This window comes from Symphalangus syndactylus, chromosome 11 (genome assembly GCF_028878055.3).
Source record: "Symphalangus syndactylus isolate Jambi chromosome 11, NHGRI_mSymSyn1-v2.1_pri, whole genome shotgun sequence".
NCBI lineage: Eukaryota > Metazoa > Chordata > Mammalia > Primates > Hylobatidae > Symphalangus > Symphalangus syndactylus.
Window position 1 is genome coordinate 37328990 of NC_072433.2, and position 27919 is coordinate 37356908.

The 27919-nt window shown below is 41.2% G+C and overlaps 2 protein-coding genes across 4 annotated transcripts in view; one reads left to right on the forward strand and one right to left on the reverse strand.

Moving 5' to 3' along the window:
• On the reverse strand, nucleotides 1-26524 carry OGFOD1 (2-oxoglutarate and iron dependent oxygenase domain containing 1). 3 transcript variants are annotated; one of them, XM_055298008.2, is made up of 13 exons: nucleotides 26133-26524; nucleotides 24489-24634; nucleotides 18989-19035; nucleotides 14647-14747; nucleotides 10991-11107; nucleotides 10293-10384; nucleotides 9967-10095; nucleotides 9241-9354; nucleotides 6859-6938; nucleotides 6150-6454; nucleotides 1859-1981; nucleotides 1248-1306; nucleotides 1-768 (listed from the first exon to the last, which is right to left on the reverse strand). In XM_055298008.2, exons 1-13 carry the CDS (start codon nucleotides 26284-26286, stop codon nucleotides 607-609), a joined length of 1629 nt encoding a protein of 542 aa, XP_055153983.1. In that variant the 5' UTR covers nucleotides 26287-26524; the 3' UTR covers nucleotides 1-606. The 3 variants fall into 3 exon arrangements, with proteins under 3 accessions (XP_055153983.1, XP_055153984.1, XP_055153985.1); XM_055298009.2 differs by having other exon boundaries at nucleotides 24489-24631; nucleotides 26133-26404; XM_055298010.2 differs by lacking the exon at nucleotides 9241-9354 and having other exon boundaries at nucleotides 26133-26404.
• The window catches only part of NUDT21 (nudix hydrolase 21), a 22595-nt gene continuing 21184 nt past the window's right edge, over nucleotides 26509-27919 (forward strand). The window contains exon 1 of the mRNA XM_055298012.2: nucleotides 26509-26815. Within this exon, the coding sequence (XP_055153987.1) occupies nucleotides 26700-26815 (116 nt within the window). The 5' untranslated portion in view covers nucleotides 26509-26699. The remainder of the gene's footprint in view (nucleotides 26816-27919) is intronic.

Genomic DNA, 27919 nt, shown 5'->3' on the forward strand with positions numbered 1-27919 from the left:
TGAATCTTAAAGAAAGAAAGACTTTATGCTAAATGAAAGCAGTCACAAAAGGACAAATACTGTATGATTCCACTTATATGAGAAATATGAGTAGTGAAGTTGATGATAGAGACAAAAAGTATGGCTGTTGCTAGGGGAAGGGGAGGTGGGGAGTTATTGTTCAATGGGCACAAGATTTGGGAAGATGGAAAAGTTCTGGAGTTGGATGATGGTGATGGCTGGACAACAATGAGAATGTACTTAATCCACTGAATTGCATATTTAAAAATGGGTAAGCTGGTCAGTTTTATGTTATAAATATTTTACCTCAATAAAAAAAAAAAATTGAAGTTAAAAATTCACTGAAGAAGCCAATATGGAAAAAGAAGGACTCAATGTTAAAAAAAAAAGCCAACTTTTTTTTTTTTAATCAAGAGATAAGTGCGTAGCTCCAAGCTCAAGGTCTCGGTTGAGGACAATCATTATGAGTCCTAGTAAAAGACAACCAGTTTTAAGAACACTGTCGGGCAAGCTACCATGTAGCTCTCCTTGATTCCATGCTTAGCTCTTCCAGACTTCCCAATAATGACGAAAGGTCACGTTTTTGTTCAGCTTTGCCCAGTGCTGTCATTCATAATACATGAATGAAAAGTCCCAGAAACCTGTTCTGTTTGGGAAGGTTTTCTTTTGTTCCAGGCTTCGGTGGTTAATATGCTTGACAAATTTCAGAGTCTCTCTATCTCTGTAGACCAATGCCAAAGAATTGCTTTCTGGATTCACTGTTAGCAGCTGAAAAAAGACAAATACAGTGACATATCAGAACACAGAACTTATTCTCAAATCTTAGACGATTAACCATGGAACAGATGGTTTCCATATCAAGCACTTAATCTGGGGATGGAGGGATCCTCTGAATGAACATTTACTAGGGGTGGCTGTCAAACCATTTTCCAACAAGCCCTATTCCAGCATATACCTAGAAAGTTACTTACCTATTACATTTATTTCTTACTACATTATAAGATTTGTGGGAATGCACCACATGGCTCTTAATTTGGAATTTCTCAGGAGGGTAAAATAAATGCTTACTGAGTATCCTTTAGCATCTTTATTCCATCCTGAGTATTTTCTACTAGAAATTAGAACCATTGCCTGGCAGAGATGTATTAGCTAAAGACACTGGTAGAAGGTCATAAAAATTGGGTCTTTGAAAAATGAAAGCATTCTCAATAACTAAAAAGGATAGTTGGCTATCAGAAGAAACTTACCTCTTCATCTTCACCTTTGGCAATGTAAGAAGTAAAACCGCCATATTCTGGCTCCCAGCCTTACAAGAGAAAAACAAATAGCATTCAGAAAGCTCTTATTGAAAGGGGTGCACCATCTACTTAAATCACTGATCCCATGCTGCTTAACAGTGGGGGATCTGGGAGTTCAGCAGTAACTGGTTCTATGACTTATGAGCTTGAACTTATCATCTAGTTTATCATGGATTGCCTTCCCCTAAATGCCTAATTTCCTGAGACAGCTGAACTGAAATGCAGACTTATTTCAATAAACTTTGAATAAGAAAAGAGAGAATTAAATGCTAAATATTCCCAGAAGGGCAATTACATAAAATCTATAGATCTGGGAGCACACTTAGGGGAAAATTACGGTGTGGTCCATCTCCCCATTCCCTAGTCACAGATATAAATCCTATTTTGAGCTGGGAGACTGGAATTCATGACCCCTAAAATCCCTTCGACCTTGAGATCCCATGATCTGAGATTCTGAACTAGGCAAATTACTTATGAATTGGTTCAGCTGGAAAGGGTCCCTCAGAAGAGAGTGCCCCTCCTATGGGGAATAATCCACTGCTTGCTTTCCTCCCTCTTACCTTCACAGCCACAGTACAGAATTAAGTCTAGGACAAATTCAGCCTTGCTATGGTCATGAATTAAAGTGTAGTGACCGGTCTTCCAATGCCTCAGTTCCCCTTGGCACATGGGAACACTAGATTCTAAGGAAAAAAAAAAAGACGAGAAACTTTAAAAAATAACCTTGATAGAACTGTTAGATTGCAAGGGAATGATAATTAGGAATGATACAGCAACACAGGGAAACCCTTCCCACAAACCTTTGATTGAAGTGCTATTCTACCAATCTAGCCTTATAAAAGATTGTCAGGAATTACCAGCTCTATTTTGGGGTAAAAAAGTTGAATTTTGGGCCGGGCATGGTGGCTCACGCCTGTAATCCCAGCACTTTGGGAGGCTGAGGTGGGTGGATCACCTGAGGTCGTGAGTTCGAGACCAACCTGACCAACATGGAGAAACCCCATCTCTACTACAAATACAAAATTAGCCAGGCGTGGTAGTGCATGCCTGTAATCCCAGCTACCTGGGAGGCTAAGGCAGGAGAGTTGCTTGAACCCGGGAGGCAGAGGTTGTGGTGAGCTGAGATTGTGCCATTGCACTCCAGCCTGGGCAACAAGAGTGAAACTCCATCTCAAAAAAAAAAAAAAAAAGTTCAATTTTGATTTCTCTCTATAATAATAAATTTCAGATGGAATAATAAATTTCAGATGGAAAAGAAGTCTAGTTGCAAAAAAATAAAAAATAAAACATGAATATTATTTTACCTAACCTTAGAGATTTCTCAGCATGTTATTACCTAAAGTAGAAACCAGGGAAGGCAAAGATAGACCTGATTACTAAAATATTTTATAAAATTTAAACTATGTTGAACAAAATTAAAAAATGAACTATTACAATCTGTTAAACAGAAGGTTAATACTCCTCTGAGGCAGGCAGATCACCTGAGGTCAGGAGTTCAACACCAGCCTGGCCAATATTGCAAAACCCCGTTTCTACTAAAAATACGAAAATATTAGCCGGGCATGGTGGCGTGTACCTGTAATCCCAGCTACTTAGGAGGCTGAGGCATGAGAATCGCTTGAACCTGGGAGGCAGAGGTTGCAGTGAGCTGAGATCACACCACTACCACTGTACTCCAGCCTGGGTGACAGAGCGAGAGTCCGCCTCAAAAAAAAAAAAAAAAAAAAAAGAAGGGTTAATACTCCTATATGTAACTTTTTTTAAATAACTGATAAAATGACAAAAAGCCCAAAGGAAAAATACACGGAGGTAATGACAGGCAACTCATGAAAAAAAATCAAGTAACCAACAGGGAAAAATATACAACCATGCACCATTAGTCAATGATAGGCGAATGCCATTTTCACCTAAAGAATAAGCAAGTTGGAAAATAAAATATAACAGTTTGCTAGGAAGAATGAAAACATCATCATGTACAATGCTGGTGGGAATGCAGACTGACACAAGTTTTGGGCAGGCAATTTGGCAACTGCCTTAAAATTTTGAGCAGTCTTTGATGTATCACCTGTACTTCTGAGAAGCATTCTGAAGACACAATGGATGCGTCGTTTATTATGACAGTGAAGAATTGGAAAAAATCTAAATGCTCAACGCAGGACTGGTTAAGGTCATCTGATCCAATAGATTGCAAGCATTAAAAATTATACTAGATAACAGTGTTTTTCAAAACTTAATTGTGGCATACATTCTTGAAATAAAAGCTTCTAGAAATGCAATGTTGGAAAGCAGATGCATGTAAAATTGCTTTGGTGGCCAGGCGTGGTGGCTCACTCCTGTAATCCCAGCACTTTGGGAGGCCAGGGTGTGCAGATCATGAGGTCAGGAGATGGACACCATCCTGGCTAACACAGTGAAACCCCGTCTCTACTAAAAATACAAAACATTAGCCAGGCGTGGTGGCATGTGCCTGTAGTCCCAGCTACTTGGGAGGCTGAGGCAGGAGAATCGCTTGAACCCGGAAGGCGGAGGCAGCAGTGAGCCGAGATCATGCCACTGCACTTCAGCCTGGCAACAGAGCGAGACTCCGTCTCAAAACCAAACCAAACCAAACCAAAACAAAAAAAAAGCAAAACTGCTTTGGTGGAAGGTTTCCTAAGTGAGGAGGGTATGCAACCCTGTTCTATTGTTACAAAGGATGTAAAAGGATCAGAAAGAGGTTTATGAAATATTAAGTGGAAAAAATAGAGAACAATATATATGGTATAATCTCATTAAAAATACATGTGTAAAAATATACCCCCCATATGTGTATACATGTATATGTCTACATAGCAAAAAAACAGTGGAAGGATATATTCCAAATGCTAATATGGCCACTTGTAGATGATTATTTTCCTTTTTCTTGTTTTCTAAACATTCTGAAATTGACGTATTTTTATTTTTTAAAATCATCTTAAAGTTATCAGGTCTGTAATGTTATCTCACTAGATGTGCCCTAGCTATGCCAATGTTTAGCACTGCTATCATATGCCCAGAAATTTGATAGCTTTTGCCAAGCTTTATAGCTTTTCTTCAAAATGGTAAACTTTGTAAACAGTGACTTTTCTCATTCACTTTTGTATTCCCTACTCTGCTTTCACCCAGGGCCCCTTGTATACAATAGGTGCTCAACAATGGAATAAAGCATCTTTTGGCTGCCCATATAGATTTTATCCTAAGTTGCAGGTTCCCGTAAAAATGAAACCAAAAAAGGAATAGAACTGGACATGTTTTGGCCAGGTGTGATGGTTCACGCTTGTAATCACTGCACTTTGGGAGGACAAGGTGGGAGGATTACTTGAGCCTAGGGGTTTGAGACCAGCCTGGACAACATGCCAAGATCCCATCTTTAAAAAAAAAAAAAAAAAATCAAGAAAATTAGCTGGGTGTGGTGGCACATGCCTGTGATCCTAGCTACTTGGGATACTGAGGCAGGAGGATCACTTGAGCCTAGGAGGTCAAGGCTGCAGTGAGCTGTGATTGCGCCACTGCACTCCAGCCTGGGTGACAGTGCAAGACCGTGTCTCAAAACAAATAAACAAACAAACAGAAGTGGATAAGTTTTTTAAAAAAATCCCTTTGAGACTGAGACTCCATGGATACTGACTCTGGTTACTCTTAGGGTCTGGGCATAAATGCCAGTATCAATTGACACGGAAAACTAATCTTTCAAAGAAAGGCTACCCTGTGTATTAAGATAGCACAGAAAAAGCCACCTGGGTCTGGTTTTACTAAATATCTGCAGTGATCAAAGTGACTGTTCAGTCAGTTTTGGAAGGTCAAAGAATGAGTTACGTTGCTTTCAGTTAGCATCTCAAACCGCTGATTTTGTTTCCACAAGTATCCACCCCCTGTCTTTGCTCTCCTAACTGCACAGGGTTCTCAAGAAATTTGAGTGGAAGCAGGGAATGGTAAACTGGGTGACAGATGTTCTCACTGACATAGTAATAAGTGCTGAAACATCTAAGCTGAATTTGTCGCTACTTGGTTAATGGTGCCAATATTTTCACAGGAGTGTTACCTCTTAAATTTCTTGTATTTCTCTCTTCTCCATCTTCTTGGCAGATGTTTAAACTTCTACTTGTAATAATTTCCTTCTACTTGTTTGTCCAAATTCAAGCAATGTTCTTAGGCTGTTATATTCAGATCTGAGCTTACATGGTGCTCCTCAGAGAGACTTTTCTAGATCACCTATTCGCCTAAGAGGCTACTCAGTCATTTCTTTTTCTTTTTTTTTTTTTCTTTGAGATGTAGTCTCGCTCTGTTGCCCAGGCTAGAGTGCAATGGTGCAATCTTGACTCACTGCAACCTCCTTCTCCCCGGTTCAAGTGATTCTTCTGCCTCAGCCTCCCGAGTAGCTTGGATTACAGGAGTTCACCACCACGCCTGGCAAATTTTTTTTTTTTGTATTTTTAGTAGAGATGGAGTTTCGCCATGTTGGTCAGGCTGGTCTTGAACTCCTGGCCTCAGGTGATCTGCCTGCCTTAGCCTCCTAAAGTGCTGGGATTATAGGTGTAAGCCACCGCACCTGGCCTACTCAGTCCTTTCTTGTTATATAACCCTATTACAATGTTTTGCATAGCACTTATCATTACTTGACGTTTTCTTTTTGTTCGTGTATACATTTAATCTCTGTCTTCTACTACTAGAATGTAAGCTCCCAAAGACCAGAGACCTTGTCTGTTTTGTTCTTCAGTTCCTGAAATAGGGCTTAGGGCACAGTAGATGCTCAATAAATGTTTGTTGAATGAATACATGTTTGAATGGTGAATGGTTAATGGTAAGTAAGGACAAATCCTAACAACAGCTTACCTTTCTTTGTTTCATTTTCCTCTGGCTCTGGGTCTGTCTGCTCATTGCTCTGTTGGCTGTTGCTGCTGATGGCTGTCTGATTATTCTCTGGCTCAGAAGGACTATGGCTAGTCCCTTCTTCAGTGATATCAGTGGCTTCTGCCTCTTTTTTATCATTCTTCTCATCTTCTTCTGAAGGGGCCAAGAAATGAAGCTTCAGGCCTGTGAAGTTGGAGAGCAGCAAGAATAGTGCCTCAGAGCGAAATAACTTCATGCACTCCTTCAATATCTCAGGAAGCTTACTCTCCTCAGCTTTCTCATAAAACCTGAAAAACAGCAATGTCAAGTTGTTCATCAAAGCCACAGATGTAAAATGACTCATAGAATAAAAGCTGATCATTAGCTTTGTACCTCTCTTCCTAAATCTTGGCACAGCTTACTAAAGTACAAGTTATTACAATAGTGAGATTTTGTTAGGATTTTGTTAGGACATCCTGCTACTGGATGTCCCTGAGAACAAAACATCATTAGGGCAAGTGTCCTATTATTGGGTGTGAGCCTTTGTGCATGATTGTATATTTTTTCCTGTTGGTTATTTGATTTTCTTTCATGAATTGCCTGTCATCACCTCAGTCTATTTTTCCTTTAGGCTTTTTGTCATTTTACTAGTTATAAAAAAATGTTATAGGTGCTGAATGTAGAAGCAAATATCTCAGATGACGGGTTCTACCTTTTGTTAGGGGGACCTTGGCTGCTCCACTCCACATCTCCATGCTCCAAGGCCTCACAGACTTTCGCGAATTTCTCAGGCTAGAAAATGAGCAAGTAAAGAAGCAGTCAGCAGATCTCCCTATTACCCCACACTGGTTTGGCAGGTATAGCAGCTCTGCCAAACATCAATCTGGCTGATTCCTAAAAGGTGCAGTTGACTCTCATTCCTTTTTTTTTTTTTTGAGACAGAGTTTCACTCTTGTTGCCCAGGCTGGAGTGCAATGGCGTGATCTCAGCCCACCACAACCTCCACCTCCTGGGTTCAAGCGATTCTCCTGCCTCAGCCTCCCAAGTAGCTGGGATTACAGGCGTGCACCACCACGCCTGGCTAATTTTGTATTTTTAGTAGAGATGGGGTTTCTCCACGGTGGCTGGTCTTGAACTCCCGACTCTCAGGTGATCTGTCTGCCTTGGATTCCCAAAGGGTTGAGATTACAGGCATCAGCCACCGCGCCTGGCCGACTCTCACTCCTTTCATACAAGATCCCCTACTCCTGCTGTGGTAAAGCCAGGGTGAAGACTGGATACATCATCAGCTTGCTTTAGCCAAGAGACCTGAGTGCCATTGTGGCTCATTCTCTTAAGCAGTTATATACCTTACGTCAATCTGCTCAACCTCTGAAACTGCTGCATTTATAAAATGAGGATCATAATACAGACCATAATACAACTCACAAGATATTTTGAGGATAAAAAATTAAACTGCAGGCCGGGCGCGGTGGCTCACTCTTGTAATCCCAGCACTTTGGGAGGCCGAGGCAGGCGGATCACGAGGTCAGGAGATCGAGACCACGGTGAAACCCCGTCTCTACTAAAAAATACAAAAAAAAAAAAAAAAATAGCCAGGCGTGGTGGCGGGCGCCTGTAGTCCCAGCTACTCAGACAGGCTGAGGCAGGAGAATGGCGTGAACCCGGGGGGCGGAGCTTGCAGTGAGCCGAGATTGCGCCACTGCATTCCAGCCTGGGCGACAGAGCGAGACTCTGTCTCAAAAAAAAAAAAAAAAAAAAAAAAAAAAAATTAAACTGAATTACAGTCAAGGTCATTACCGTGACAATCTCTGTATAACAATTCCGATTCTCTAGGCCCCTAATTTAATAACTATTCTAAATTCAAAAAGTTAGGTACGACACAGGAAGCTGGTTAATCCACTAAAATATTCTCCACAAGAGGCTTTCCATTTATTTGTTTAATGCAGTTTCCCAAGCAGTCCTATCAGTTATAAATGCATGAAAAAGGAAAGATCCCATAGCATGGTTTAGGTAAACTGAATTGAATAGGGTATTCAGTTTATTTACTATAATACTTCTTAAAACCTTAATATGCTAATGTCAGCTATAAAATTCCAAGAGAGAGACAGGATGTAGAGTCTCTCAACCTTTTCTCATGGAGGAATAGCTCTTGGGACCATGGTTCCATGGGATTCACAGTCAACTATAAAGTGCCATGCCAGCAAAAGTTATCCTACTGGCCCTCACAACAACTCTAGGAGAAAGACAAGGCAGGTATGAATCCCAGTTTAACTGAAGACAAAATAAATACTCAGAGTGATTCAGTGATCTGCCCAGGTTAGTAAAACCACAGAGCCAGGGCATGAGAATAGGTCTTCTGATTTCTTTTTTCTTTTTTTTTTTTTGAGACGGAGTCTCGCTCCGTCACCCAGGCTGGAGTGCAATGGCACAATCTCAGCTCACTGCAACCTCTGCATCCCAGGTTCAAGTGATTCTCCTGTCTTAGCCTCCCGAGTAGCTGGGATTACAGGTGCATGCCACCATGCCTGGCTAATTTTTGTATTTTTTTGGTAGAGATGGGGTTTCACAATGTTGGCCAGGCTGGTCTCGAGCTCCTGACCTCAGATTATCTGCCCACCTCAGCCTCCTAAAGTGCTGGGATTACAGGCATGAGCCAATGTGCCCGGCCAGTCTTCTGATTTCTAATCTCTTTCCACTATAACAAGCTACCTCATCACTGTCAAACGTTCATCAACAGATATTGATCTATTAGTAATCTATTTTTAAAAGTAATAAGAAGCACCATATTTGTTAGATGAATAGAAAGGTAACTACACACAACTCCTTCTCAGGGTGGAAGCTTCTGTGTGTATGTGTGTGTTTAAGACTCTAGAGAACTGGGGAATATCCAAGGGATTCTTAACCCACTAAGCATACTGCTGATACTAATGTTAGTGTTACCATCATTTCTATATTTCATTTGAAGAAGGGAATGACATAAACATTCTAATCAGGAACAAAACAAAAACTCCCCAGTGATGCCTATTCACCCATTCAGGAAGCAAAATTGCATGCCAAACAAAATATTCAGAACAACATATGCTAAGCTTACCTTAAGAAACTCCTTCAGGAGAATTTCAGAACTTTCTTCAAACTCTTCTTGAATTTGAACTTGGTAATCCATGTCCAGATAAGTAGGGTTGATCCAATCATACAAAATCTCATGCTTACAAAGAGGCAGCAGATGCAAAATGTGAGTTAATAATTCCTATTGCTTTTGCTCTTACATCATTTCACATTAATAAAATACATGCAAATCCTCACTTTATAAGTTTCTCCTATTAAAGTACTGGAAAACTCTGCTTGAGAAAGACATTATCAAAAGTTTACTTAAGAAAAGTGGAGGCCGGGTGCAGTGGCTCACATCTGTTAATCCCAGCACTTTGGGAGGCCAAGGTGGGTGGATCATTTGAGGTCAAGAGTTCAAGATCAGCCTGGCCAACATGGTGAAACCCTGTCTCTACTAAAAATACGAAAATTAGCCAGGCATGGTGGTGGGCGCCTGCAATCCCAGCTACTCAGGAGGTTGAGGCAGGAGAATCGCTTGAATCTAGGAGGTGGAGGTTGTAGTGAGCCAAGATCGCACCACTGTACTCCAGCCTGGGCGATAGAGCAAGACTCTGTCTCAAAAGAAAAAAAAAGGAAGAAAAAAAAAAGAAAAGTGGAAAGGGGCAAGCTCAAGGTCCAGTTTCATCAAAAGGTACAGCTAATTTTAAAATCGGAGAAACAAATTATATGCTATAGCTCCTAAGATAAGGATATCAGCAATTCTTCTTACATCTTGTGAGATATGAGGGCTCCGAGGTATGGGGGGTTCAAAGTAGTTGGGAGGCCTAGTCAACGATGGACCATGAAACCAGCCACTTATAGACAAACGTGACTTTTCTTCAGACAGGACTTCAGACACCTGAAAGGACAAGCCCAGTAGCACATCAACATGAAGAATAGGGGGATTACCGCCAATGCACATTAATTTCAGGGTCCTCCATGCTAAGCATTAAAACAACATCAGATAACAAGTCTAACAAGAAGCTGTCATGTTTGGATAATGGGTGATTAAAAAACATAATCCTTGGTACTCTATTTGTGGCTTACAATCTTTACCTGGTGAAAGGACACAGGAGATACTTCAAAGAAAACCAGTTTGTTCCACGAAGGGATAAGAGACTTGACAATCTGCTTCGGCTGAAAGTGTTCTGCACCAGGAGAGAACACATCCATAAATTATCATTAACCACTTCCAGCCTGCTTCATTTTACTCTTGACAACTTCCAAACTTCTGAGGGCATCTAGATGTGCCCTTCAGACCCTGAAATACCGCCCTTTCCATCTGTTTCACTCATACTTGCGAGTCTGACTACATGGCATCTGTTCTTACTACACCATCCATCTATTATTGAGAAGGGCTGGAATAAGTTCTCAGAGTTTCCTGGAGTCAACTTCTGGTGCTAGACATTCAAAAAAACCTAGACTTTCTGTCAAATGGACTGGTCCTGGCAGATTCATAGCCACAGGCAGCCTTATATGCACTCCACCCTTCCATAGTCAGTATTCAGAAGCTCAGTCTATTTCTCATCTTAAATGGATTCTAATTGATCTCCGGAGTCATTTTTAAGTCCAACTTAAAGAGGTGGTTGTCAGGGCTGGCATTTATTCCTCTTGAGGTAGTTACTATAATAAATAGCCTCCACTTCCTTTGAGGAGTACAGACATTGTATATAAGAACATGATACTGAATCAACTCAGCTTTAGCTCAGAAGTGGCCATTGGTGGTGAAGTGCACGCACTTATACTTATCTTACCATCAATGCTGTACAGGTCCAGGGTACCACCCAGGCTCCTGTCCCAGGGAGGAACCAGGTACAGGATGAAGGCGATCCGGCGCCCTTCCAGCTCATCATCATGGCACAGCAGGGCATCTGCAATAGTTTAATGGACACCTTAGATCCCTGCAGATAGTGACCAGCTGACACCTGACTCTGCATTTAATATCAGTCCATTTGACATTCAACTGTAATGTCAGCTCCAGCTTTAAATGTCCTCCAGCTTTAAAATGACACTTATTTCTCTTTTATAAGTAAACAAATAAGTCAATATAGAAAACTCTAAAAATAAAGAGCACGTAATTAGACAGATCCAGATATAATCATTAACAATATTTTTACATATAATCTTCCAGTATTTTTCCTACATATAATCTTCCAGTATTTTTCCTACATATATGTATTTACTTTAAAAAAAAATAGCATCCGACAGTGGTTATTTGTGGCCTGCTTTTTAAATTACATGGCAAGTATCTTTCCCTATCAATATACACACTTGGTATCACTTTTAATGGCTGTAGCTATTCCACTATATGGATTATGAACTTACCTCCTTCCTCCCTTAATAGATTTTCTATTTGTTAATTAAGTTGTTTCTATTTCTTGGCTACTATGAAGACTAATTTAATGAACATTATTGTACATGGATCTTTTGCACTTGTTCCCATTAATTTCTTGAGGGAAACTTCTAAAAGTCATGTCATGGGGCTAGCAGGATAGGCATCTGTGCAGGCTGAGAGGGAGGGAAGGCTATGGTGAACTGCAACCAATTACACGTGGAGGGATTGTTTCAATAAATAAATACATTGAAGATAATGGGAGCCAGGTTTCTCACTGTTCAAGAAGGGAGTTACAAATATGGAAATGCAGAAATCTAGAATGAACCCTGTGGTGTTCAATTGGAACTCGAGAAATCAATGGGAATTCAGTTTCCTATATCTATAGTTTTATATATCTATATATAGAAATACAGGCCAGGCACGGTGGCTCACGCCTGTAATCCCAGCACTTTGGGAGGCCAAGGCAGACGGATCATCTGAGGTTAGGGGTTGGAGACCAGCCTGGCCAACATGGCAAAACCCCATCTCTACTAAAAATACAAAAATTAGCAGGGCATGGTGGTGCATGCCTGTAATCCCAGCTACTCAGGAGGCTGAGGTAGGAGAATCGCTTGAACCCAGGAGGCAGAGGTTGCAGTGAGCCAAGATCGCGCCACTGTATTCTAGCCTGGGCAACAGAGTGAGAGACAGTCTAAAAAAAAAAAAAAAAAAAAGAAATACATTCCAAATGTAAATGTATGTGTGTGCATCCACATGTATATATACATGCATACAGATATTCACCACCTCTTCAAACTGAAAGGGTCTGGGAGCAGTGACACCCTAATAGCAAAGACACTTAAGAGTCCAGATCTTGATTGTTAAATATCATTCTTCACTAAAAGGAACCAGGATTCTTAGGAAGAATGGCCAACTCCAGGTCATTCTAGGACGTTGGCATGGAAAATACAAAGACAAGCTTGGAAAATCTTGTTTTGCAGAAAGTAAGAAAAAAAAGAATGATGGGGACATAGCAAAAGGACGCAGAAGTCAGTTTGACGGGGTTCTCCTTGATAAATCAGGGACAGTATGAGCATCAATATAATGATAGTAACTGATAACAGCTCATTACACAAACAGCAATCCATAAATCCATACCAATATAAACAAATGAATGCATAAATAAATCGGGAGAAAGGTCTTCTCTAGAGTGGAATGACAATAAATGTGGAGAAATGATTGTGTTATAAAATCACCATCTGGCAACCTTCATGGTAATAATTTAGCAAGAAACATCAGAGAATGCTAAAATAGCAAATCCAACTTTGATGAGAAATGGGATATTTACATAATCTTAAAGTATCTCCCCACAAAATACATACTGATAGGGAAAAAGAACAGTGGAAAAATCTGATGTCAGCCACCACATTAATCAAGTGATCTAAGTTAATATCACTAATAATATGACACATTGAAACCATGCACCACCTGATACAGTGAAAAGAACACAGTATTAATTTCTGTAATCTTGCCAAAAATATATGGCCTGAATCTAATCTTGAGAAAACATCAGACAATCTCAAACTGAAGAAAGTTTTCCAAAATAACTCATCTGTACATCTTCAAAAGCATAAACATCATGAAAGTCCAGAAAAAGATGGAGGGGCAGTTCTAGATTGAGGGAGGCTGAAGAGACAATATAATAACTAAATGCAACATGCAATCCTGGACTGGGTCCTTTTGCTATAAAGGACCAAATAATGAAGCCTGAATGGAGCCTGAGGATTAGATAATCCATTGATGTGGAATAAGGTATCAATGTTAATTTCCTGATCTGATGGTTTATGATTATCATGTAGGAGAATGTCCTTGTAGAAATTACTGAAGTATTCAGGGGTCATAGAACATCATGCCAACAACTTACTCTCAAGTAAAATAGGAAAAAATAAATTATTTGTACTATGCTTGCCACTTTTCTGCAAGTTTGAAATTACTTCAAAGTAAAAAAAAAAAAAAAAGATACTGGTATGGTGGCTCACACCTGTAATCCCACTATTTTGGGAGGCAAAGGCAGGTGGATCATTTGAGGTCAGGAGTTCGAGACCAGCCTAGCCAACTGGTGAAACTCCATCTCTACTAAAAATACAAAAATTAGCCAGGCGTTATGGCATATGCCTGTAATCCCAGCTACTCAGGAGGCTGAGGCAGGAGAATCACTTGAACCCAGGAGGCGGAGGATGCAGTGGGCCAAGATCGCGCCACTGCATTCCAGCCTGGGCGACAGAGGGAGACTCCATCTCAAAACGAACCAACAAACCAAAAACAAACAAACAAACAAACAAACAAAAAAAACAAACAAAAACCCAAAAAAGAAATGACATGTACGATATGGCTTTTCCTATGTATCACCAAGTCATCCTCTAAAAGTTGTGAGCCATCTATACTTCCAGGACAGTGTATGAGAGTACACTCAAAGGATTATTTTATTTAGTAAAATTTAAAAAAGAAAAAACCTTTTCCTTCTGGGTGAAAAACCAAGCTCGTATCCAAAAAAACCATTTATATGCTCAGAAAGGGAAATGGAAGGATGTACCCCAAACTGGTGACAATAGGTATCTCTGAAGAGAAGAGGAGGCAGGGAGAAGGTGAAGAAGGCTATCATGGTTTACACCATATACCTGCAATATTGTTTGATTTTTTTTCCTTTAAGAATGCATTCACTTATTGCCTTCAAAATAAAAAAGACAAGGGAGAATGGCATTGAAGGAGATGGTTGTTCCTTAGGAAGTCTAAGAATAGAGTTTATATATCACTCTGAATTTCTTGATATTGTATGTACAGTTGGTGTGTATGTATGTTATGGGGATTTTGCTGAAAATATGGTCAGTAGCTTTCATCATATTCTGAAAGACAACCACTGCTCATGCCTTCCAATAAGGTGGGTATTTCTGTCTATGAACTGGGTCTTTATCAGGAAGATCCGGATGCTTTGTAGGGACATTCAGTCGAGTGTTTTGGTACACAGATACCAACTCTCCATTAATGTTGAGTTAAAGCCTTTAAATCTTATAGACACCAGGCCTTTATCTTCCTTACCGGTGAATTCATATTTAGCACAGGACATGTCAATGGTTGATTCCAGGTCAATTTTAGAAATATCAGAAAGCCAGGACCGGAAATCTTCAAACAGAATTTTCCTAGAAATGTAAACAAAAGATAACTTGTTATGCCACAGCGTGGGATCTAGGCCACAACTATTTGGATCCAGGCCACAACTTTTCTTTCCTGGAGATCACATTGTATTCAAGAGATCCATTCTCAGATCTCATTTGAGACATTCTGAGAAATGTTTCTCAGTTCAAATTTGCATAGTTTAAGTCTAATGTTCCCAGAAAAATAAACGTAAATCTCTATCTACATTATTTTTGTTATTTTTTGTTCTAATGGTTCACGTTTTCTCAGTATTTTCTTTCTCCTAAATTTAAAGTATGCCCTATCAGGGCAGCAGTTTGGCCTTTGTCATAACAACTCATCACACCAATGTTCTAGTCCAAGTTACTGATTTTCAGACAAGTTTTTCAGCACTAAAATGGAAAGCTCAACTGTTTATCTCTTCTTTTCTTTCTTTCTTTTTTTTTTGAGATAGAGTCTTGCTTTGTTGCCCAGGTTGGGGTACAGCGGTGTGATCTCGGCTCATTGCAACCTCTGCCTCCTGGGTTCAAGTGATTCTCCTGCCTCAGCCTCCCAAGTAGCTGGGACTACAGGCATGCAGCAGCATGCCCGGCTAATTTTTATATTTTTAGTAGAGATGGGGTTTTGCCATGTTGGCCAGGCTGGTCTCCAACTCCTGACCTCAAGTGATCTGCCCACCTCGGCCTCCAGTGCTGGGATTATAGGCATGAGCCACAGCACCTGGCCTCAGCTGTTTTTCTTTACACACTTTACTTCACTTCCAATGCCAAATGTGTGGGCTTATCCCTCCACACTGGCCAATTCTCTGACACCAGCTGAGTGACTTAAAATTCAATTCAATTCTGACACTATCTACCAGGTGTCAATAAAGGTTAAGGACTTAGTCCCATGAGACTGCCCCCAGTGTGCCCCGTCCCCCAACCCCACTTCAGATACTGATTACAAGTTCAAGTTGTGACCCATATGCTTCTAACCAAACAGTTATAAACTGGAGGTTCACACTACTCCCTCCTTGGGTTTGATAATTTGCTAGAATAGCTCACGGAACTCAGAAGAAGTTTGTTTACTAGATTACCAGTTTATTATAAAAGGATAGAACTGAGAAACAGCCAGATAGAAGGGATGTATAGGGTGAGGTATGGGGAAGGGGTGTGGAGCTTCCGCACCACATCCTCCCCAGGTACACCACCCTCCCAGCACTTCCATGGGAGTTCAGCAATCCTGAACTCCTTTGGTTAGGGTTTTTGATGGAGGCTTCATTACGAAGGAATCATTGATTAAGTGATTGGCTATTGGTGATTAACTCAACCTCCAGCCTCTCTTCCCTTGCAGGAGGTCAGAGAGGTCTGTGCCAGGAATAGAGACCAAGACCAAACATACATTTTTTTTTTTTTTTTTGAGATGGAGTCTCGCTCTGTCGCCCAGGCTGGAGTGCAGTGGCGCAATCTCAGCTCACTGCAAGCTCCGCCTTCTGGGTTCACGCCATTCTCCTGCCTCAGCCTCTCCGAGTAGCTGGGACTACAGGTGCCCGCCACCACGCCCGGCTAATTTTTTGTATTTTTAGTAGAGACGGGGTTTCACCGTGGTCTCGATCTCCTGACCTCGTGATCCGCCCGTCTCGGCCTCCCAAAGTGCTGGGATTACAAGCGTGAGCCACCGTGCCCGGCCGACCCAAATATACATTTATTATAAATCACAAGCACTAATACTGGTACCGCCATTTAATGAACACTTGGGTGGCACTGTTTTAGAAGATTAAAACATTTTTAAATGGCAATAATGATGAGTGTTGAATTAAATGCATAATAATGATTGAAATCCTTCATAGAAGTTCTGATGCTAACAGGATACCAATAGAAGATGGTTAACGTTTCCATTTCCCAGCTAAACTGGCTCTCCATGTAGAAATCTCTTAACACAATTTATAACTCACTCAGCCAATCAAGTTTGAAATTATGAATTATTACTAACCTTGAGGAATTAAAAACATTTTAAAAAGATTTACATTAGTTCAAATTACACTTACAAAGATACTTAATATTTTTTTGGATCATCCTACTCCAAATGCACATTACTGAAATTCCCATAAAATAGAACTGTCCTGTTTATAACTAAGTATCAAATCTCCAGGTTGATCTCTAAGATTTCACTACCAAATACCTTTTTATATTATATACTACCCAAACCAAAAAATTCCATTATCAGCTGTGAACAAGCTTAAAGAACATTCCACAAAATAATTGTGCTTAGTCAGTCCACCCAGACGTGCCACGTAACTTTTAAAGGCAGAGTTGCAAATTATATAAAATGGGTCAGGATAGCAAACTGCTGAACCAGGCTTCAGATAATGTGAGTGATAAATATTTCTTCAAAGTCTTTATACTCTAAGCAACTAATAGTCTTAAATCCTTTACTGGTAACATTAGCTTTCACAAATTCCAGAAAAAGCTCTTCTATTCATTCTATGAAAGTGTCACAAGGACAGGCTTATTTTGTCATTGTTAGCATTTGTTAATTGTATTCATGAAGGAACTCACAGAACCCAAGTGGGAAATAAAAAGATCAGCTCTCTGTAATGATTACGGAGTTGCAGCTTACTCACCATCTGGCTGTAAGCCTTCGGTGTGGAATGTAACTCAGTCCCATATGAAATGCTTAGCAGAGGGGTGTTGTGAACTAAGGAGATAATGCCTTAATGCATGATAATCTTTCTTTAGGGGGAAAAAAGTCTAAGTAAATATGAAACATAATGCATTACAATTAACACACAAGCAATACTTCAGGATTTAGAAGAAATTGTGCAAGCTGCCTATAATACATGGAAGTATTGCAGAGAAAAAATATAATGAGAATAAATAATTTATACCATATAGGTGAAAAACAGCTATTACAAATCAACATCTATTCATTATAGAAACTAGGAAAAAAATCCCATGTAAGTAAAAAACTATTAAAAAAAAATCTGTATTCCTACTAGCAAGAGTTAAATACTCTGTTTTTCCAAATCTTTTACTTTGTACACACAGACATCCAAATGTAGGTGTGTGTATCTCTTTTTAAAATAAGATCACGTGATGTGAATCCATTGGTCAGAAAAAACAACAAAGCATCAAATTGGGTGTATTATTTTTTTCTCTTGACAAAAATGTGTTAAGTATCATTATTTTATATATCAGTAAGAAAAAAATGCTGTCAATTAAACTAGGACACAAAAGTGATTGTGTGAGACGCTAGATCCCAGAGGTGTTAAAATGTTAAAAGTTTCTTAGAATTGAGAACATAGATAACTACCACATTCATGTGTCAAAGCTCAAATATATCATATTTAATGGTTGTATAGTTTCCACTTTATGTTTTGTACTATTATGTTTAAATCTCCATGGGCAATCAAATTTGTATATAATTTTTCAATATTATAAACAATATTACAATAAATAATCTTGTATGGAATCTTTGAGTATATCCTTATTTTCATAGGATAACTTCCTTTTTTTTTTTTGAGATGGAGTCTCACTGTTGTTGCCCAGGCTGGAGTGCAATGGCTCAATCTCGGCTCACCCCAACCTCCGCCTCCCCGGTTCAAGCGATTCTCCTGCCTCAGCCTCCCGAGTAGCTGGGATTACAGGCATGTGCCACCACGCCCAGCTAATTTTGTATTTTTAGTAGAGACAGGGTTTCTCCATGTTGGTCAGGCTGGTCTTGAACTCCCGACCTCAGGTGATCCACCCGCCTCGGCCTCCCAAAGTGCTGGCATTATAGGCGTGAGCCACCACGCCCGGCCCTCAGGATAAACTCTTGTTAAGTGAAACTGTTCTACAAAAAGATATGGGTACTTTTAAGGGTTCTGATACATCTTTCAAAACCATCTTCTAAGAAAGACTGCAGCAGTCTATAAAGGTATCTATCTATATCTGTCAACACTAGGGTTTTTATTTTTAATATTTACCAACCTAACGTGTGAAAAGTGGTATCTTCAGTGTTAGTTTCTGTTTCCTTGATTACTAACAAGGTTGAGCATTTTATCATTGAGAACTTGGGCCTTGGAATCAGACAGACTTAGGTTTGTATGCTAGCTCCCTCAATTTTAAGCTATGCAAACTCAATTTCTCAGTCTCTTTCCTCCTCTACAAAGTGGGTTAACAATGTCAACAAGAATTATATGACATACACAATGTTGTAACATTTAAAGCACTTAGTACTCTGCCTAGCACATATTAGCACCCAACAAATATGATTACTTGTTTACCTTAAAGCAGAGATGTGAGGCTCTCTTCTCTTCTTCAAATCATCGGACTTGATCATGAAAAGAGAGAAAAAAAAGGGATTTCCTTCACATAAGAGACACACAAAGGAGAGCAGTTTAGTGAGTGTTCTGGTCCTAGCATTGTCATTAAGAGCCCAGACTCTGAAGCCAGGCTGCTTAGGTTTAATACAGGGCCCCTCCATTGGATGGGTCTGTGACTTGGCAAGTTATTACCCCCTGTGCTTTATTCATTAAACAAACACGGAAGTTGTTATTATAGTCTAGTTTCTATGCCTGTTGAGGGAGATAGACAACCGACACAAAAAATAGATTAGTATAAAGATGGTGAGAAGTGCATAAGGGAAAAAAAGAAACCCACGGAAAGAAGAATGGGGAGTGCTGAGCCTGGGGAGTGGTTTGCAATTATAAACAGGTTGGCCAAGGTAGACTTCAGGGAGGGGAAAAGAAAGACTTGAAGGAGGCTGGGAAGTGTGGCAAGGGAATATCAAGGCACAAAGCATTCAAGGTCCTGAGCATGAAGCATGCCTGGCCTATTCCAGCTATTGCAAGAGCAGAGAGGGAGAGGGAGGGCAGTAGGAGATGAGGCCAAAAAGGTAATAGTGGTGCCGGGCATGGTGGCTCACGCCTGTAATACCAGAACTTTGGGAGGCCGAGGCGGGCGGACCATGAGGTCAGGAGTTCAAGACCAGCCTGACCAACATGGTGAAACCCCATCTCTACTAAAAATACAAAAATTAGCCGGGCGTGGTGGTGCATGCCTGTAATCCCAGCTACTCAGGAGGCTGAGGCAGGAGAATCATTTTAACCTGGAGGCGGAGGTTGCAGTGAGCCGAGATCTTGCCATTGCACTCCAGCCTGGACAAGAGCAAAACTCTGTCTAAAAAAAAAGTAATAGGGTACTTAAAGCCATTTTAAGTACTTTGGCTTTGACTTAAAGAAATGAGAAGTTTCTGAAGCAAAAAAAAGAAAAAAAGTCATTAGAGTTTTTGAGAAATAACATTTTTAAAGATAATATCCACATAACACAATTTTCCACATAATTTCAATTTCTTGAAAGTGTATAATTCATTGGATTTTAGTATATTCACAATGTTGGGTGATCATCAGCACTTCCTAACTTCAGAACTTTTTAACACTCCAAAAAGAAACCCTTGTGCCAATTTGGGTAGTCATTCCCTCTTTTCTCCTCCCCCCAGCTCCTGGCAACCACTTGCCTATTCTGGACATTACACATAAATGGAATCATATAATATGTAGCCTTTTGCATCTGACATCTTTCACTTAGCCTAATGTTTTCAAGGTTCACCCATGTTGTGGTAGTATCAGTACATCATTCCTTTTAACAGCTGAGTTGAATTCCATTCTATGGGTATACCACATTTTGTTTATTCATTAAATTGTTTCCACTTTTTGGCAATTATGAAACTGCTATGAACATTTGTGTACAAGTTTTTATGTGAACATATTTTTACATATTTTTAATTATCTTGGGTCTATTTACATTTTAAAAGAATACAATGACTTCAGTGACTGTCCAAGCAGGTGACAGTAGAAGGGAAAATGGTTGATACACTAATATAATAATCCCGGGGAGACACAGATAGCTTGAACCAGGTGTTGGCTTTTGGCAGTGGAAGTAGTAAGAAGTGGGCTTCTCTGGATATACAGTGGTATGTCATTTACACTCTGAGAAATTTATTGTTAGGTGATTTCATTGTTGTTCCAACATCATCAAGTGCATTTACATAAATCTAGATGGCAGAACTTACTATATACCTAGGCTATATGGTATAGCCTATTGTTTCCAGGCTACGAACAACCTGGCATGTTACTCTACTGAATACTATAGGCAATACAGTAGGAAGTATTTGTGTATCTAAACGTATCTAAATATAGAAAAGGTACAGTAAAAATAGGTGTTACTTTATAGGACCACTATTGTATCTGTTGAGGACAGAAAATATCATGTGACGATCGCCTGTATATTGAAGGTAGAGATAGCAGAGTTTCATTATGGACTGGATATAAGGTGAGAGAGGAATCAAGGATGATCTCCTTTTTGGCCTGAGCCCCCGGAAAGATCAAGCTGATATTAACTGTGATGGGGAAAACTGCAGGTGGAGCAGATTTAGAGGGAGAAGACCAGAAGTTTAGTTTTGAACTGAAGTGTCAGAAACTCATTAGATATCCAAGAGGAGGCAAAGCCATGAGACCCATAGAAATCTGTGTACCTAGAGAAGGAGGCCAAGCATAAGGATGCAGAATACTCTATCATTAAGAAGTCAGGTGGAAGAGGAAAACCTAGCAAAGGAGCTAATAAGAAATAGCCACTGAGGAAGAAGAGAAACCAAGAGAGCATGGTAACCTGAAAGTAAAGTGAAAAAAGTGTCTCCAGGAGGAAGGAGTGATATAGTAGGTCAAATGCTGCTGATGAGCCAAGGAAGAACCGAAAACTGATTATCGGATTTAGTAATGTGGAGGTTATGGGTAATCTTGACAAGTGTAGTTTCAGTGCAGTAGTACAAGCGAAAGCCTGATTAAAATGGGCTTACCAGAGACTGACAGGAGAGGAACTGGACATAGTGCAGACAACTCTTTTTTTTTTTTTTGAGACGAAGTCTCGCTCTGTTGCCCAGGCTGGAGTGCAGTGGCGCGATCTCGGCTCACTGCAAGCTCCGCCTTCTGGGTTCACGCCATTCTCCTGCCTCAGCCTCTCTGAGTAGCTGGGACTACAGGCGCCCGCCACCACGCCCGGCTAATTTTTTGTATTTTTACTAGAGACGGGGTTTCACCGTGGTCTCGATCTCCTGACCTCGTGATCCGCCCGCCTCGGCCTCCCAAAGTGCTGGGATTACAAGCGTGAGCCACCGCGCCCGGCCAGACAACTCTTATAAGAAATTCTGCTGTCAAGAGAAGCACAGCAATGGGATGGTAGCTGAAGGGAAAATTAGGTCAAGAACTTTGTTTTTTTCTTATGAAAAGAACAGTTTTTTTTTTCTTTTTGTTATGTTGAAGGGAATGATCCAGAGAGAAAGAAAAACTAATGTAGTTTCCTCAACTGTGAAACAGGTATAGTAATGGGATTGTTTTGAGGATTTAATGAATAAATATAAAGTACTTAGCATGGCATAAAGTATGCATTCAATAATGCTTGCTTTAAAAAATACAGAATACTGGGCAACTCCTAATGACAGAGTTGGTTATGGGAGTTGGAAGATGTCAGAGACCCAATTATCAAGTCAATTCAGACCACAAGCAAAGAAAAGGGCATGGATGAGGATTAAAGGGGCAGGAGAATGAAACCAGATTTTACATCTACTGTCTTAGGGTGAAGAGTTCCTGTCCAAAAGGGATCAACAGTAAAAATTATTCACAGTAGAGTTTCACCAAACTTCCATGTGGATCCAAAGTAATGGCAGCTCCTTTCTTTTTTCAATCACCCAAGGCTCTTTTTATTATTTTGCCTTTTATCTTCCAGTTTTTTTTTTTTTTTTTTTTTTTGAGGTGGAGTCTCACTTTGTCACCCAGGCTGGAGTACAGTGGCGCGATCTCAGCTCACTGCAACCTCTGCCGCCTGGGTTCAAGCGATTCTCCTGCCTCAGCCTTCTGAGTAGGTGGGATTACAGGTGGGTGCCACCATGCCTGGCTAATTTTTTGTATTTTTAGTAGAGATGGGGTTTCACTGTGTTAGCCAGGATGGTCTCCATCTCCTGACCTCGTGATCTGCCCGCCTCGGCCTCCCAAAGTGCTGGGATTACAGGCGTGAGCCACCGCACCCAGCCCTCTTCCAGTATTTTTAATCTTCCAAATTGCATTAAGTAAAAATTATTCTGATGTTTCAATTTTAGTAATCAGATGCATATGGCCCCAAATCAACAAGAGGCCAAGGGTGCGATAATCACAACAGCAGGTAACTGTGGTTTTTAATTAACCTGTGCAACCTTACATGGAAAGCAGTCTAGTTTTCAGCTTTCTGAATTAACAGTCATATCTTTCATGTACTTATCCTGGTTAATTCAGTCATGTGTATAAGGTCCAAAGACAGAAAGATCTGGGGAAGGTCAGGATACATCCATCTGACCAATCAGCTCTAGTGTAAAAGAATAAGAGAGAGAAATTCGTTATGTACTCTCTTATCCCAGATAAAATAAAATGGGAAAATGCAAAAAAAAAAAAAAAAAATTATTCTTCATCTTTTTCATCTTTGTTTTTCTTTTTCCCCCAATTTGAAGCACAGATGTCCCTGAGGTTTACAAAGGATTTCTAAGAGTGATATCCTCCAAGTACCGAAAGATATACCCCCAAAGTGGGGAAACCAATGACCTGTATTTCTATACCTAGACTAGGCTGTGTCTTCCAGAGTAGAAAAACCAATCTTAAAAAAAAAAAAAAAAAGAGATCGCCTTTTCTGCTCAATTAAACTGTCCACCAAAAAAAAAAAAAAGAACGGATTTAATGCTTTGCCCTACTGCAATGTAGAGCATACTGTAATATAGCAAGCCACCTGAAACAAAAACATGAACTCAAAACTTTATTTTATTTTGAGATGGTATTTTGCTCTTGTGGCCCAGGCTGGAGTGCAATGATGTGATCTTGGCTCACTGCAACCTCCACCTCCCGGGTTCAAGCGATTCTCCTGCCTCAGCCTCCCAATAGCTGGGATTACAGGTGCGTGCCACCACACCCAGAGAATTTTTAAATTTTTAGTAGAGACGGGTTTTTACCATGTTGGCCAGGCTGGTCTCGAACTCCTGACCTCAGGCGATCTACCCGCCTTGGCCTCCCAAAGTTCTGGGATTATAGGCATGAGCCACCACACCTGGCCCGAACTCAAAATTTTAAATGGTAATTGTCTCCCAACGTACAACTCTCTTCATCATCATACCACTTACCCACATGTACTTAACCCCTATGTTTATAACATACTTACTCATCAGCTTAATTTGTTTCTTCACTATCTCTATCACCGTCACGTTCACCCCTATTATTACTTCTGGCCTGAGCAACGGGAAAGATCACGTTGCTATTAACTGTGATGGGGAAAACTGCAGGTGGAGCAAATTTAGAGAAGACCAAGAATTCAGTTTTAGACTTAAGTGTCAGACACTTACTAGAAATCCAAGAGGAGGCAAAGCCATGAGACCCATAGAAATCTGTGTACCTAGGGAAGACATTATCACTCTCTCCATCCTGCAGATGAAGAAACTGAGAAGTCTTTGAGAGTACGGAGCCTGCACTTTGAACACTAGATTTTAAAGTCTTACAGGGCAGGCACAGTCTAAGGCTTCCATATAATTATAGCACTTAACACATAGTTAACACTCAGTAAGCTTGGTTAAATGAAGGCATGCTCTTAACAATGTCAATGCAAGGACCATTCAAGGCAAACCCACCCTTAAACCTCAAGTCTAAAGGTATTGAATGATTTCATAGACAATGAATTTCTAAGCTGGAAGAGTTAATCTGGCAGGGGAATAAATACCTGCTGGAACTTATATAAATCATTATACTTCTCATGGAAGTCCAAGTTCATCAGTTCCTTCTGAAGCCCTTCCAAGAAGTCTTGGCTTTGGATGAAGTTTGGGATCACACAGTGAAGAAAAGGGTCCATGTCCATGACAATGACTTCTGTTGGAAGGAAAACATTATCTATGGCTTTTTTCCTTTTGTATTTTTGACACCCAAGTAACATAGCAGAGCTAATACAAAAGGGGATGGTCATGAATTTTGGGGAACCTAATACTTAAAGTCTAAGATCTGGGGAAAAAATCATAAGCTCTGACCTTTCTTCTTTACCCATTAAATACTACTTTTTGAAGATACCATGCTTACAACTCCAGTCCTTGAGATGAGTGATGGGTGATGTAACTAAATCAAGCTTCCTACTCTTTTTTTATGTGTTTCAATGATTACATATTGAATTGAATGTATTTTAGATTTTTAATTCATTTCCCTCAAACTTTGGGTAGCACATTAAATGAGAGTAGCAATACTGGTCGGCAGTTTCCCTGCTTTTTCTTTTCCCAAGTTACTGCCAGAGGCATTTACTACTTACTGTACTTAAAAAAAAAAAATCAGTTCAGTTCAGGCATAACCACCTCTAATTCCTTGATTTCTACCCCAACATTTACCCACTGCTTACGGCTGGCTAGATCACCATCCTGTAATCATCAGCACCACCTACCAGGTGCCAGGCCCATTATCTCATTCAATCTTTTTAACAGCTCTGAGGGAGACATTATCACTCTCCCCATCCTACAGATGAAGAAACTGAGAGTACAGAGCCCGCACTTAAACACTATGCTATCTTTTTCTATAGGCATCCAGCCTACCCAAGAATCACTTCTTCAAAGCACTTGACAACGGAAAGAAAAATTACGGCAAACTCTAGAGGGGGATGCCTGGCGCATGAAGCAGAGCGCTGAACACATAAGGTAATATTTAAAGCTGAGGCTGGAATCGTTCAACGTAGGCTCCTTTCCTTGGTCAACGCGCGTTTATTTTCATACATCATGGAGTCAAACTACAGGCGCGTAGAGACGAGTACACTAGGGAGCCGAGCTGGCAGCTCACGACAAATGCCCTGGCTAGACTCCCCTGGGACAGCCGAGCAATGCCCTTGCAGGAGAAATGACATCAGCCACTCCCGTATTTGTCCAGATGTGTACTGGGCCTTACTCAGGGAAACATTTACTGAAGCCTGCAAGCATTAGTGTGTCGCTCCCATTCACCGACTTCCCGAGGTAAATATTATGAACTATCCCATTTTACTTAGGAAGCAACTGAAGTTTAATAAGGTTAATTCCATTGCCCGGCGACGCCCAATCAGGGGAGAGGATTCTAACTCAGTAATCTGTGACTCCAGAATGCAACTATCTCTTGCATACCCTCTGCTTCCCAAAACTCTCAGGCCTCCATTTCTCCCTCTTCTCACGTTTCTAAATTCAAACCGAATTTGGAGTGAAAGGGAGCAGCAGCCGAGGCAGGAGGGTAGGAGGTGGCCAAAGTCCTCCAAGAGCCTCTTCCCTTGCGGCCCCGCTGCCCAGGGCTGGGCGTGAGTCCCAGGGCTTTTTAAGAGGTCCCCAGACCTCTGCGTGGCGGCCCCTCCCTGAGAGCACCCGGTTACCGTGACTGAACGGCGTCCTGCGGCTCCAGGCCTCAGCCACTTGCTTTTTCAAGGTTTCTTCCGTAACAGCGTCCGAAAACTCCGCCATCACCTCCTTCTTTCCCTTTTTTCCCACCCGGGCTGGGCCGGGCTCCGCTGGCCGCTTCCCATTCATCCTCTCCCAAAGTACAGAGACAGCCACGCCACACAGATCAAGACGCTACTTTCCTGAGGGGACTGCAATTCCCGGCATGTCCCCTTTACCTTGTTTCCCGGCCCTACCCAATGCGAAGCACCAAAGTAAGAGAAGGCGGAACCTATACCCGGTTTACCAATGGGAGCTCCAGCTATTGCAGCCATCCCACCAGCAATTGGCCCACTGGCGCTCGGTCTGGCAGGCCACCGCCCCTCTACTTCCTGCCGCCAGAGGCTCCGAGTTCACTTCCGGCGTGCCTACACTTCTTCTTGCCGTCTCCTGTTAATGGCGGGCGGTAGCCGCTGAGGGGGTTGCAGATAACCGCTTTCCGCACGGGGAAAGTCTCCCTGCCTGCCACTTTCTGCTCGCCGCCAGCGCCGGAGCTCGCCAGCATGTCTGTAGTGCCGCCCAATCGCTCGCAGACCGGCTGGCCCCGGGGGGTGACTCAGTTCGGCAACAAGTACATCCAGCAGACGAAGCCCCTCACCCTGGAGCGCACCATCAACCTGTAAGTGCGGCGCGGCCTTGGCGGGCATTTCTCTCGTGAGCGCTCCTATAGACTCTCCGACGCGCCCCCGGCTTTTAGGCGCCCTTCACGCCTCTGCACCTCCCCGCCTCCAACTCCCGCTGGCGGATGCGCGCCTCCTCCTTCCCTCAGGCCCCTTTCTCATCCTCCAGCCTCCAGGGTTTGAGTCCTTTTATGAAAGGAAGGCTTGTTCCCATCCTATGTATTCGGTCATAATGGGGAAAAACAGAGTTTGCTTTTAACTCATCCTTTCCCCACCTCTCCAGAGGTAACCAACTTCAAAATGTGTTTTTTTTTTATCCTTCCAGTGAAATGTTTATGCTTTCGCATCACGTATATGGTATTGCTTTGTGAGTATTGATGTGATACGAATGGTATAATCTAGTATCATTTTTGCAGATTTCACTCTGACAGTAAGCTTTCGAGATCTAGCTGTAATGCCTAGGTCTAGTTTTCTTCCTTATAGGTGCCACTTAATATTTCAGTTTATGAATACAACACATTTTATTCATGTGCTCAGGGCTGTCTGCCCTGCCCCGTGCCTTATGCCTTCGCGTCGTCTGATGTCTCGATGCCGGCATCCCAGGCACCCCAAGTAGGCCCCTCTTTGGGAGTAAGGATGCTGCTATGGTTGGGCTTTCAGACTGGAGGGAACCAGAATTTTGTACCAGAAAAACCATTGTGGGCTGTGTTTTATTTTCAACACCTTTCTGTTTCAACAATTCAAACCATTGCATTTCAAGGTCACTCTCAGAAGCAGACTCGCTGTAGCAGGTAATTGGCGTTTGGGGTGTCTTAATCAAGAAATTGTCAGTAATGCTTTTTAAAATCGTTTCTGAGGATTTGTTTTCGAGGCAACGCAGTGCCTCCATTTTCCTGATGGAAGAAAGTGGCCAGTTTATGCTAGTCAGGGTACAAGTGCAAGGATTTGGTGGTATTGATGTTTTCGTAAGGCAGTTTATCTCTGTTTTATATTAAGATAAACGGACATTCTCTCCCCGTCCCCCAACCAAAAGTGATTTGAAGTTGAAAAGATGGTTAACATTGTTTTATTTTGCAAAACGTGTTGGCTTGGAAATTTAGATA